The 11,930-nt window shown below is 40.6% G+C and overlaps 1 protein-coding gene across 4 annotated transcripts in view; it reads right to left on the bottom strand.

Moving 5' to 3' along the window:
• Positions 1 to 7,464: 7,464 nt before the first annotated feature.
• LOC126266695 (synaptic vesicle membrane protein VAT-1 homolog) overlaps positions 7,465 to 11,930 on the bottom strand; it is a 53,434-nt gene continuing 48,968 nt past the window's right edge. For all 4 annotated transcript variants that reach the window (XM_049971135.1, XM_049971133.1, XM_049971134.1 and 1 more), the window contains 2 exons: positions 8,105 to 8,349; positions 7,465 to 8,022 (listed from right to left, as the gene is read on the bottom strand). In XM_049971135.1, the coding sequence (XP_049827092.1) occupies positions 7,741 to 8,022; positions 8,105 to 8,349 (527 nt within the window). In that variant the 3' untranslated portion in view covers positions 7,465 to 7,740. The remainder of the gene's footprint in view (positions 8,023 to 8,104; positions 8,350 to 11,930) is intronic.

The raw sequence follows: 11,930 nt of genomic DNA, 5'->3' as shown, positions 1-11,930 counted from the left end.
TGGCGCACGCTGTATTGCAGTAGTTAGAGTAACGAAGATTTTTGTGAGGTAAGTGATTCGTGAAAGGGATAGGTTATTGTTAGTCAGGGCTATTCGTTGGTAGGGATTATTGGAAGTCTGACTGCGTTGCGCTGAAATAGTGTGTGTCAGTTTAATGATGACCAGAACAAGTGAAGATAAAACCGAGTACGTTGAGTTTTACTCAGTTGTTTCTGTATCAAATAATGTAGAAGTTTACCAGCTCTGTCATTCTTAATTTTCGAAGGGGACGTTTCAACCTTGCGTCGGCGGTGGCAGTGGTGGCTGTCGGAGCGCGCTGTGAACCTGAGAATCAATTCTAAATCTCTCTCGATTGTTGAAACACGAGTCAGATATATTTCCTACGTCTTTGATGAAGCTGGGACTCCTAGTCGTTCCGTAGCTAATTGGCATCGTACAACAGTGACTGGAATAATGAGTACGTTGTAGCCCTCAAATCGCTCGCAAGCGTTAACTGTCAGTGATCCTTGCAATTCTTGGTACCAGGAGACTTTGCAGCTTACCTTCTTACGAGTTAAGACCAGCCTGTGAACAAGTGTTCACATAATGACTCTCGCAATCGTCTCAGCACACTTATTTCTTACATATGTGTATTAATAATATTCGTTCAATTTCACCTAACTATGCCATGCGATACATTGAGTTAACTGGAATTGTTTCAGGAATTCAATGTAAAGTATGTTATTTGTGGCTAGCAGCATCTCTCTTGCTTGTCCTAAGAGCAGCACCAAGTTAGTTACACGCCACCTTTGAATTAAATTCTGGGTGCAGGTGCATTTGAGGACAGGAAGAGATAAATTGATGTGGCTCGCGGTGTGGGAAGTAATCCAGGCAGTGACAGTAGCGAAAATAAAATCGACTACTGTTGGCAGTATTTTGCACTTGACAGGCCCTTAGGTGTGGCAGACAGCTTACAGCTCCAACTATTCAACATTTTTTATATAACAGTTCGCTTAATAACCGCAAACAAGTGTCCATTTAATGAAGAGTAGTTCCACTACATAAACACGAGGTTAGAGGGGTTATTTTGTGTGCTCACATGAGAGACCTGGACAGAAAATGCTGGGAAGGTAGAGTGTCAGCAAGGTGAAAAGCAAGAAGCGCTCGTGGTGGGGGAAACTGCCTTTCCACAGAAAATGCTACAGCTGCGGTACATCATTAAGTCTAAGTTTCTCAGTTTCTCTTCTAGCAGTCTAGAACAGAGTGCATGGACTCGCGTAGATTCTATCCATACGTGTCCCTTCCACTGGGATTATTATTGCATCTCGCGTTGGGGCCGTTGCTAGGTTAGCATCGTGTAATAGGGATAGTGGCGTCTCGTTTTCTCATGTTTACTGGCGCCACTACGTTGGCTAGCGTTGTCTATCTGCAAGTGGCGGCAGCAGCAGCAGCGGTTATCGATATCTAGCGCAGTGGTACTATCTTTGGAGAAAGGTGAAGTGTTATCCAGGAAGAGTGTGTGTCGAGTAGTTCGGTTGGAACAGCAGCGGTGAGGTCCGAGAGCGCGAAGACATGCCGGGACGTCTGGCGGCACACAGGCACTGCCGGATCGAGAGGCTGTAGTTGCGAGGGCGACAATCTCGTTCTACACCGGACCCAGCACGTTTGAGTTGAGTGAACATTAACCCAGTAGTGAAACCTCCACTATCTTGGGATCACGCCGTTTGTTCGCGCTTTGCTGCGTGCAGGGTTGCTCAGAATAAGAGCGACGAGTGGAGTGTTTGGAGTTTGCGAAATTAGTTGTCCTACTCCTTTTATTACTGATCCTCGAATTCCTTGTGTTTATAGATGAATTTCAACCTGCAGTATTTTTCTGCCTAGCGGCCGCTAAGGTTCCAGTTACCTGCCCAGAGGTTAGTGTATTTTCGTGGCAGTGTACCTTTCCTCGCCTTGCCGCTGCTGTCTGGTAAGGCGTGTAGTTTCACAGCTTCCTAATTGTAGTTCGGATGCATGTCTCTTTTGGGCTACTTTGGTCATAGTGGGTCCTCCTGCTACTGGATGTTCTAAACACCGGATTCAGAAGACGCAGTGCTGTCTGACGGTTCCACCTTGCCTGGGTTATTCCATCGTCGTGTTGGTTATCAGACGTTAAGTAAATGCTGCAAGAGTGTTGGCCGGCGTTTAAACTGTCACTAGTCTGAGTTGCCATCCGGTTAAGTGGATTCAACTCTTGGCTGCCTGTCTCATCCATTACGAATTTGAGCGACTATCCCACTCTTAGGCCAACTTCTCTCTTGATTTGGTCAGATTGGGATGACTCAATAAGGCCTTCAGCCATGAATGCAATTTATCTAAAGAATTTTTAATTAAATATTGTCTTAACAGCCAAATTTGATAATTGGTCCTTATTGTCAACCTTATATGCAATTGGTTCCAAATAAAGCAACCAACGGTAACTGAGTAAGGCCCTGTCCACACCGAAATCTGTCTTTCCCTAAGTAACAAGTTTCACATAATGGGCGCTGCGGAGAGAGTGTGTAAATGTGGAACACGCTGTAGTTGCTTCTTGTGACAGCAGAAGGCTAGATGAAGTGGGGAATCACCTCCTCGCTCTTCAGTTTGCAGACCTACGAAGGAGGGAAGTGCATGACCGTGAACTTGCAGCCTACCTTCCCTCTCTTCTACCGTCCGCGCCCTCGCTCTCCTTGCTCTACCCACAGAAAAACATTTTATTCCCTTAATATGGCTATAATGCACACTTCTAATTTTTGTTCTTAACCACATCATTAACAGTGAATATTCATTTTATTCCGTGGAAATCTAATTTTAAATGTGATTTTTCAACCAATGAAAAGCGGAAACTATTAGTTCTCGAGAAAAAATGAGTAGGACGTTTATTGTTAGATATTTAATGTTTAGTTCTGTCCTGGGAAATACTTTTGCTATCAGTCCCGATTTTCGAGTTATTCAAGAAAAACCTGAGGACATTATCTTTAACAGCACATCCACCCCAAAGCTCACATATCATCGATAAGAATTTTTATTATGTTGTGCATGACGCTCCGTCCTACCCCTGCATCAAAATTTGACTACCATCTTTTCCCGTATTCCACCTGTTTTTGGTCCTCGATGCGTGGGCTGGAGAGACTTCAGCAAGGAACAGGTTGAGAGAGTCTTAGGCAAACCAGGTGAGCTGAAAGACGATCTCGAGTTTAAACACCATTTCTTTTGAGTCACTGTTATTCTGACTGGTTTGATGCGGCCCGCCCGTATTTCTCACCTGCGCCAACCTTTTCATCTCTGTCTTCCTCTACAATTTTTGCTCTGTACAGCTTCCTCCAGTACCACGGAAGTCGTTCCCTGATGTCTCAACATACGTTCTATCAAACTATCCATTCTCCACTGTATCATCCTATTCATTTGTGTTCTCCACAAATTCCTTTCCACTCCGATTTTGCTTAGGACCTCCCCATTCCTTACCTCATCAATTTACCTAACTTTCAATATTCGTCTGTGGCATCACGTCTTAAATGCTTCTATTCTGTCCTGTTCCGGTTTTTCCACAGTCCATATTTGACTACCGTAAAAAGCTGTGCTAACGTACGTTCTCAGAAATTTCTTCCTCAAATTAAGGCCTACGTTTGATACCAGTAGACTTTTCTTGCCAAAGATTGCTGTTTATGCCAGTGTTCGTCTGCTTTTGACATCTTCCTTGCTCCGTCCGTCGCTGGCCATTTTACTGCCTAGATAGCAGAACTTAACTTCATCTACTTCATGACCACCAATCCTGATATTAAGTTTCTCTGCTACTTCTCATTACTTCCATCTTTCTTCAATATGCTCTCAATCCATATTCTGTACTCAGACTTCATTTCACTCAGTATCTCCTGTATTTTAATTCACTTTCACTCAGGACAGCAATGTCATCAGCGAATCTTATCTTTGATATGTTTTCACATTTAATTTTAATTCCACTGCTGAATCTTTCTTTTATTTCCATCATTGTTTCTTCGATGTACAGATTTAACAGTAGGTGCGAAAGACTACATTTTGCCTCATACCCTTTTTAATGCGAGGACGTCGCTCTTTGTTTCCCACTCTTATTATTACTCCCTCTTGGCTGTAACATACTGTATATTATAGGCCTCTCTCTATAGCTTACCACTATTTTTCTGAAAATTTGGAGCATCTTGTACAACGCTTTTCCCAGGTCGACACAATCTATGAACCTGTCTTATGTTTGCTTCCATTATCAGCCACAACATCAGAATTCCATAATGTTGTCTTTACCTATCCTAAAGCCGCACTGACAGTCATGTAACGTCCTGGGTTTTATTTCCCGTTCTTTTGTGTGTTATTCTTGTCAGCAACTTGGATGCATGAGTTGTAAAGCTGATTGTGCGGTCATTCTCCCACTTGTCAGTTCTAGGAGTCTTCGGAATTGTGTGGATGATATGTTTTCCGAATGTCAGTTGGTATGTCGCCATACTCCTACACACCAACATTAATAATTGTTTTGCTTCCACATCCCCCATTAATTTTAGAAACTCTGATACTATCCCTTCTGCCTTATTTGATCTTAAGCCCTCCAAAGCTCTTAAATTCTGATTCTAATAATGAATCATCGATCTGTTCTAAATCGACTCCTGTTTATTGTTCTATCACATCAGACAGACTTTATCCCTCAGAGGCCTTCAAATGTACTCTCTCCACCTATCCACTCTCCTCTGCATTTAGCAATGGAATTCCAGTTACACTCTTAATGTTACCATCATTGCTTTCAATTTCACAGAAGGTTACTTTGGCTTTCCTGTATGCTCAGGCAGTCCTTCCGACAGTCATTTCTTTCTCGGTTTCTTCACATTTTTCATGTAGTCATTTCGTATTCGTTTCCCTGCAATCCCTATTTATTTCATTCCTCAATGACTTATTTCTGTAGTCCTGACTTCCCCGGAACATCTTTGTACTTTCTCCTTTCATCGATCATCTGGAGTATTTCTTCTGCTACCTATGATTTCTTCGCCGTTACCTTCTTTCTGCCTATGTTTTTCTTTCCAACTTCTGTGATTGCCCTTTTTAGAGATGTCCATTTATCTTCAATTATACCGCTCCTGAGCTATTCCTTATGCTTTATCTACAGCCTTAGAAACTTCAAACGTATCTTGTCTTCTCTTAGTCCTTCCGTATCCTACTTATTTGCATATTATTCCTTCCTGACTAACCTCAAACTTCAGCCTGCTTTTCGTTCCTAAATTGTGATCTGATTCTGTATCGGCTCGTGGGTACGCCTTACAATCCAGTATCCGAATTCGAAATCTCAGTCTGCCCATGAAGTAATAACTGGTATCTTCCCGTATCACTCTGCCTTTCACAAGTATACCTCCTGCTCTTGTGATTCTTTAGCAGAATATTCGCTACTACTAGCTGAAATTTATTACAGAACTAGTAGGTCTTTCTCCTCTTTCAATCCTTGTCCCAAACCCACATTGTCCTGTAAACGTTCCTTCTACTCCTTCCCATACAACTGCATTACAGTCTCCCGTGACTATTAGACTTTCATCTCCCTTTATATGCTGTAGTGCCCTTTCAGTATCATCGTATACTGAATCTCCTCATTTTCAGCTTGTGACGTTGGCATGTATCCCTGAATTATCGTTGTCGGTGTTGGCTTGCTGTCGATTCTGACGTGTTCACAGTAACACGCTGTTGTTGATATTACACTACACCCGTCTCAACAGAAATCTGTCTTCTTTCCATTTCACTTCATTGACCCTACTATTTCTAGATTGAGCCTTTGCATTTCCGCTTTCTGATGTTATAGGCTTTCCTATGACGTTCAAGCTTCTGACATTCCACACGCCGAACTCATAGAAAGGTATCCTTTCGTTAGTTATTCCGTGTTTTTTTCATTAACAGGAGAAAAAGATGGAATTACTAACGAAAGGAAATTATTCCGGAATCTTTTTAAATGAACACACCTCTATTTGACTGTACTACTGTCTAATTACTACACCTGTTTCGACCTTTTATGCCATTTTCCAAGTGACTGAGTTTATTTCATTAACATTTATTGCATGATATGACCTGACAAGGAAACGCAATCATTTGAAAAGGCATAAGAGACTGAAACCAATGTTGTAATTAAATAAACGAAACACAGTCAAATGGCGGTATATTCATTTTTAAGGTATTGTATGACTTGCTCTGTAATCAACATATCAAAAATCAACGAAAGCTTTCGTATGACAGATTTTTTTTTTACTGTAATAATTAACGTATAATAGTATCGTTTGACGTGAAGAATGATCCAATGCAACCTTCAGAAACATTTAGAAAAGCTTACTTCTCCGATACAACCCGACCTTCCCTTAGTAGCCAACAGATTTTTGAAAGCAGCTTGTTTATTTGAATTGCCTAACAGACCCTGAGATTCCAAAACTACTCTACGACTCCGCTATGCCGAAGAGGACATGCCAGTGCTATTACGGTCAGGAATTATCCCCAGGATGCAAGTCCTACGGGGTGTGTCACTAGTTCGTGATAAAAATGAAATCTCCTTCCCTTCTGTTCAATATACGGGGCTGGAGAACCATACTACCAGCTTCGTAGTGAATGGTGTTAGTGTATCATAGGCCATGTAACAAATAGTGCAGTTCAAGAGGTAACTTCATGGATTCTAGAAAATAAATGTGTGTTTAAGCACAGTAACACTCGATTTTTACAGTTTCTAAAAAACAAACAGACTGAAGTTTTGATTATACACAGAACAGACAGACAGTGAGTTTGAACACTCAGTTCAGTATTTCGGCTGAAACTTAATGCTGCTATATTTACCACTACAACAGTATCTGCAAGAAGTGGTAGGCACGAAAATTAGTCTACTTTGATTATTTTCAGTCGCTTATGACGCTCGACATATTCTGGGATAGCTCTTATTCACAAAATGGGATTTTGTCAAAGAAACGGGCAATTCGAACGATGTGAGGGGTAACTTCGCGAAACTCTTGTCGGTCCCTCTTCAGGAGACTTCGAATTATTACATTTTCCTCTCAATATGTATTTTCCCAGAAGTTGTTTGTGAAGAGTATGAGCTTATTCCCAAGAATTAGCAGCTTTCACTCAGTTCATACCAGGCAGAAATTAATTCTACTCATGCGCAGAAAGGTGTGCGGTATTTTCTGCTCTATCAAATCGCAAACCGTGAGAGAACACATTTTAGCAGTAGTCCACGCATTACCAAGTCGAAACTGAAAACTCCTCACGGTTCACCATTCTATTGTGGAGTCCATGGAGAAATAATTAAGCTACTTCCTGTTTTATATTGTTCAATGAGATAACAATACTTAGCAAATTGTCTGCATAGGGTTTGTAATTTCTTTTGTAGACGTTTCAACAATTCTGATGTTAACTTCATGTACTGACTTGTACCATCATCACGGATTTTTGCTCCTTAATTTCATTATAAAATTACGTGCGAACAGAGACTGAGCACTTTCCAAAATTATTGACTTTATTGAAATATCTTATTACATACACAAGAGACGATTCTTTTTTCTATAAATAGTTTAAAACATTTAAAATTTGACGCTTGCTTTGTACACTACCGGAGGACTAACATTTGCAAGGCAGTTTTGTCTTCACGAGAATCAGGACAACACTGAGGTTTTAAAAGAAAACATTTATAGGACAGTTAAGTTTCAGGACGTCAGAAGGCTAAAAACCGTACAAAATCTGGAGAATGTGACCGTTTGTAGCGTACTGTCAGCTGTGTTCGTTGACCGTATGTTCAGCAATGTTTTCATCAACATCCTTACGTAGGGATTCGGTGGTTTCCGTTTGTTTCGTAGCTACAGCACCTTCCTTCTCCGCAGACATCGCCGAGTTATGCTCTTGTTTCGCGTGCGGAGAACTTCCTGGAACAGTTTCCGTAGGGCTTGAGATTCTATGTCCAGGTTCGTTTAGTAGGAAAGGTTCGTCTTGAGCAACGAGTATCACTTTGCCATAGTTTTCCCTGTTGCACAGCAGCTCTATCGCGGTTGTCACCTGAAAGAAATACGACGGTAATTAGTCCGAAAAAATACTTCTTATAAAATGTTTCTGTCACAAGCCGCAAGGAAGGACTCACCTGTTCGATTTCGATTTTGGAGTGGATGCAAGGCCTGATCTTCCACAGTGCACGCAGTTCAAATATGCGATTCAGTATTGACTGCACCTTCTGTGGGTAACGTTCCAGAAAGTATCCAATGTTTACACCGACTACCTTCTGGCTCTTTTGGATTAAAGGAGTGGTACATATGGATCTGCAATCCCATGTAGGCATTTTCCCTCGCCATGTAACTGCTTTTGGGTATACAACTGTGCTATTTGTACCTGGAACATCATCACATAAGCGTGGAACCGCCACTTTCCTCAACCCCAAGTGAGTGGACTTTCAAGATTAATCATGTACCATAGTGGAGCATCTCTACTTGATCCACCATTACACCGAAAGTAAGTTTCTTTTTACCACCAATTTAGTCGTTGACTATATCTGTTAAAGAACAAAATACTTATGGGAAATGTTTAAGCTCTTAATTAGGCAGTTCATTCTGATGTGATGCAGTTAGTCCTGCCGAAAAATCTTAAATTAACAAATGTGCTTAGTATTTGAAATTACATATACCTTTCCGGGAATATTGATCTCTACTGATTTAGACTACGAAGTTCCTTGATAGAACTCTTGGACTTTCAGATTTTAGCGATTTGGATGTTTTGTAAGATTTGTTTGTATTGGAATGTAATAATTACTTCCGCTCCAGTAATACTGATAAAAGCACATGAATCCCATTAAGCTTATATCGATCAGTTAACATTTCAAGAATTCGTGAAGTGTTGGTGAATATCGCTCTCAGATTGAGTCTGCTGGCGTAAACAGCTCTTAGCAGTTGTTTGACTGGGTAAGGTTGGTTATTAATGCAGTAAATTGTCTCCTCTTTGAACAAGCAGAGTGGTAATTTTCATCGTCACGTAAATGTGAGAGAAACGCGCCTAGAACATAAGTGGTACTTTTGCAGTAGAACCGGTGCTTTCACTAACAGTCATCTGCAATTTATCTCGTGTTGTCACAAGTATTTTCTGTTTCTTGATTCCGGTCTGTAGGTTAACCAACATATCAATGACATGAAAAAGCTGCTTAAATGACAAGGTTGAATGGGGGCTGTCCCTGAGACACAGCCGCTCTATTTGCCTTTACGATTTTCAGCAAGTTTTGGCCAAAAATACGAATGAAGTTACGAATTTAATGAATGTTCTCAACCACTGTAATATCGATATGATCATATTCTTTGTAAGACTGAGAGACCAGAGATGTTGGTCAGAGTGAGAGAAGGGACACACAGTGTAACAGAGTAATTTTTGAAATTTTTAAAAGTGATGTAAAAGTGGTGTTCTTTTCAGCGTCTTTGTTTAGGGAACCTTAATCATTTGAACCTCGCAGACTCAGTTTGGCTATGAAATTGGTGTATTTATAAATGTATGACTGCTGAATGTTACAGCTTAACCCAGTGTGAAGCAGAGTTGAAGACATACTGGGGTACAGTGTAATAAGCATCCAAAAGATCATTCATGTTGGCCCAACTAATTTTTCAACACATTCGGAACACAGGCTACATTTAAATCTCAGACAAAATTATTGTATGGAATCTTTGAAAATAATTGCAAGGTTTCTGACAATATTCACTGAAGTTTGTTATTTTTAAATTGATGTTAAATGTGAGGCAATGCTGCTGTCTTTTTGTTTTTCCCAAGCGAGTAGATTTTATTAAGAACATTACTGCACTTTTGTCTGACATGTGATGAGCCATAAGAAATGTTACTTCATAGACACCACCTTCTTTCAATGTAGTGAGCTGGTTTCTTTCCAGGAAACTCAAATTTAATCATCTTGAACAGCTGGGCAGTTTTTTTCTTCTTTGTCCTCCGTTGACTTTTGATTCTCCATTGTTCGAATGATCGTAAGGTTCACACATTTTACCTTCAACTGTCCCAGTGAAATCAGACAGTCTTGAAAACGAACATCTCTTGTGGTATTTAAATTTCCTTTCCCCTTTCAGCCTCCGCAATCTTAAACTTTCTTCAGATACCTCTTTGATTAGATTATCTGTTGCGATGTAACTCATTCCCCTCTTTCTATTTCTTCTGTTGCTTCGTCTTCCATCGGCCTTAGGACAACCTCTGAAAAATATCAGAACCAATAACAGGCCTACTCTGCAATAATGGATCTTCCTCTGGTAGTATATTAGCAGACTCTCCCTTTGACCCTCAATAGCTCCTACAGTAGGGACTGCACTGTTCGCATCACTATCTGTTGCAGGAAGAACAACTAAACTTTTATTTGATGAGACTTGAGAAAATGTTAGTACATTATCAGAAGCTCCTGAAGGTAAGTTTTCTTTGATTAAAACACTGTCACAGGGATAAACATAAAGAAGTATCCGTGGAAACATCAGTCATACGAAATAATGCTCGTTTTCTTGAAACTTGTCAGGATGTTGGGTGGTGTCATTGACCAAGTGAAGGCTTCGCCAGTACACCCAGCAACCTCAGACAGTTGCTTTCAGGGATGATGTATTAGCCATGCATCAGCTCCAGAACCGTAATGAGCCTGAAATGAACTGAACACACTATCATATACAGGTTGCATTCGATTGCTGCAGTGTGGTGGACTTCTTAACACTGTTCCATTCACGTGTGGACTGCTGTTAACAATTTTGCACAAAATTTCCGAATAACTGTGTCCGGCGCCATTCACGTGTGGACTGCTATTAACAATTTGGCACAAAATTTCCGAATAATTGTGTCCGACGCCACCGTGGACGTGCAACACAATGGGGAGGCTGTCGGAACCAATATTTGCTTCACAAAATGCTTCATAACACGTGGAAATAACTCACTGATCATCCGCGTGAGGCAGCTTTAAGTACTTGTGTCCCAGGAGGAGCTCATGTAAGTATGTGACCCTTTAAATTGACTCTGGGGAATATCATTGCTGGAGGAAGAGCAATACCGGAAACACCTATTACGCATACTGTGGTCGCAAGTGCACCTTTTTCCCGATCGGTAACCTTGTTCAACTGCTTAATTCCTTTAGCAGCAAATACTTCTTTTGGTGGTTGTACTGTTAAGGTACCGGCCTCATCCGAATTGGAAGTTCTTGTTCCATCACTGAACGCTGAAGTGCGGTTCAAAATATTTTTCAGATTACTCACGTATATTACCACATCAGTTTTCTTGAAGCATGTGGCCCTTGATGAACTGCAAGCTTCTGGCTAAGCCTTGGATGGTGTCCTCAAAGCGTAGAGCTGATCTATGCCAACCGTGTTTCTCTCTTCCCAGATTCTTGCGACTGCTAGCTTATTATGCTGAGACATTTGGAATGTCAAACGCCTTACTTATACAACGTGAGACATTTCATAACACTTCACGAAGTAGCATATCAAAGACTGTTCCTGTTCATCACAAACTTCGCCGGCAATGTTTTCGACATACATGACTGTTTTTGTTCTTTCCATACTCTTAAGGTACCTGCAATATATTGAAATGTAAATTGCTTGCATCAGATTTATTTGCTATGTTTTCCCCGTGAAGTGCTAATTGCTTAATAGCCGTTTTAGCTGGAAAGAGTTCCGTAGTTAAAATAGTTAATAGCAGCTATTGTGCTAATACTAGTTCCAGGAAACAGTAGTACATTATCATCCCTCATCATTCTTCGTAGAGAGAAATGTTTGTTTTTATGCTTTTACGAAGCATGTTTACAATCTATAATCGAATATCCTAATGTAAGACCGCTGGTTTGTGTTCTATTTGTATTTGTAAGAAAAATTTTAAACAGAGTACGACGTAATGGGATACATTGTAACGTTGTTACTTAAGAAACTACATGAAGTTTTGAAAAAACGGCAAACATAATATTT

The sequence above is a fragment of the Schistocerca gregaria genome, chromosome 4, assembly GCF_023897955.1.
Source record: "Schistocerca gregaria isolate iqSchGreg1 chromosome 4, iqSchGreg1.2, whole genome shotgun sequence".
Taxonomy (NCBI): Eukaryota; Metazoa; Arthropoda; class Insecta; order Orthoptera; family Acrididae; genus Schistocerca; species Schistocerca gregaria.
The sequence above is the reverse complement of the archived record's forward strand: the minus strand, read 5'-3'. Positions and strand labels throughout refer to the sequence as shown.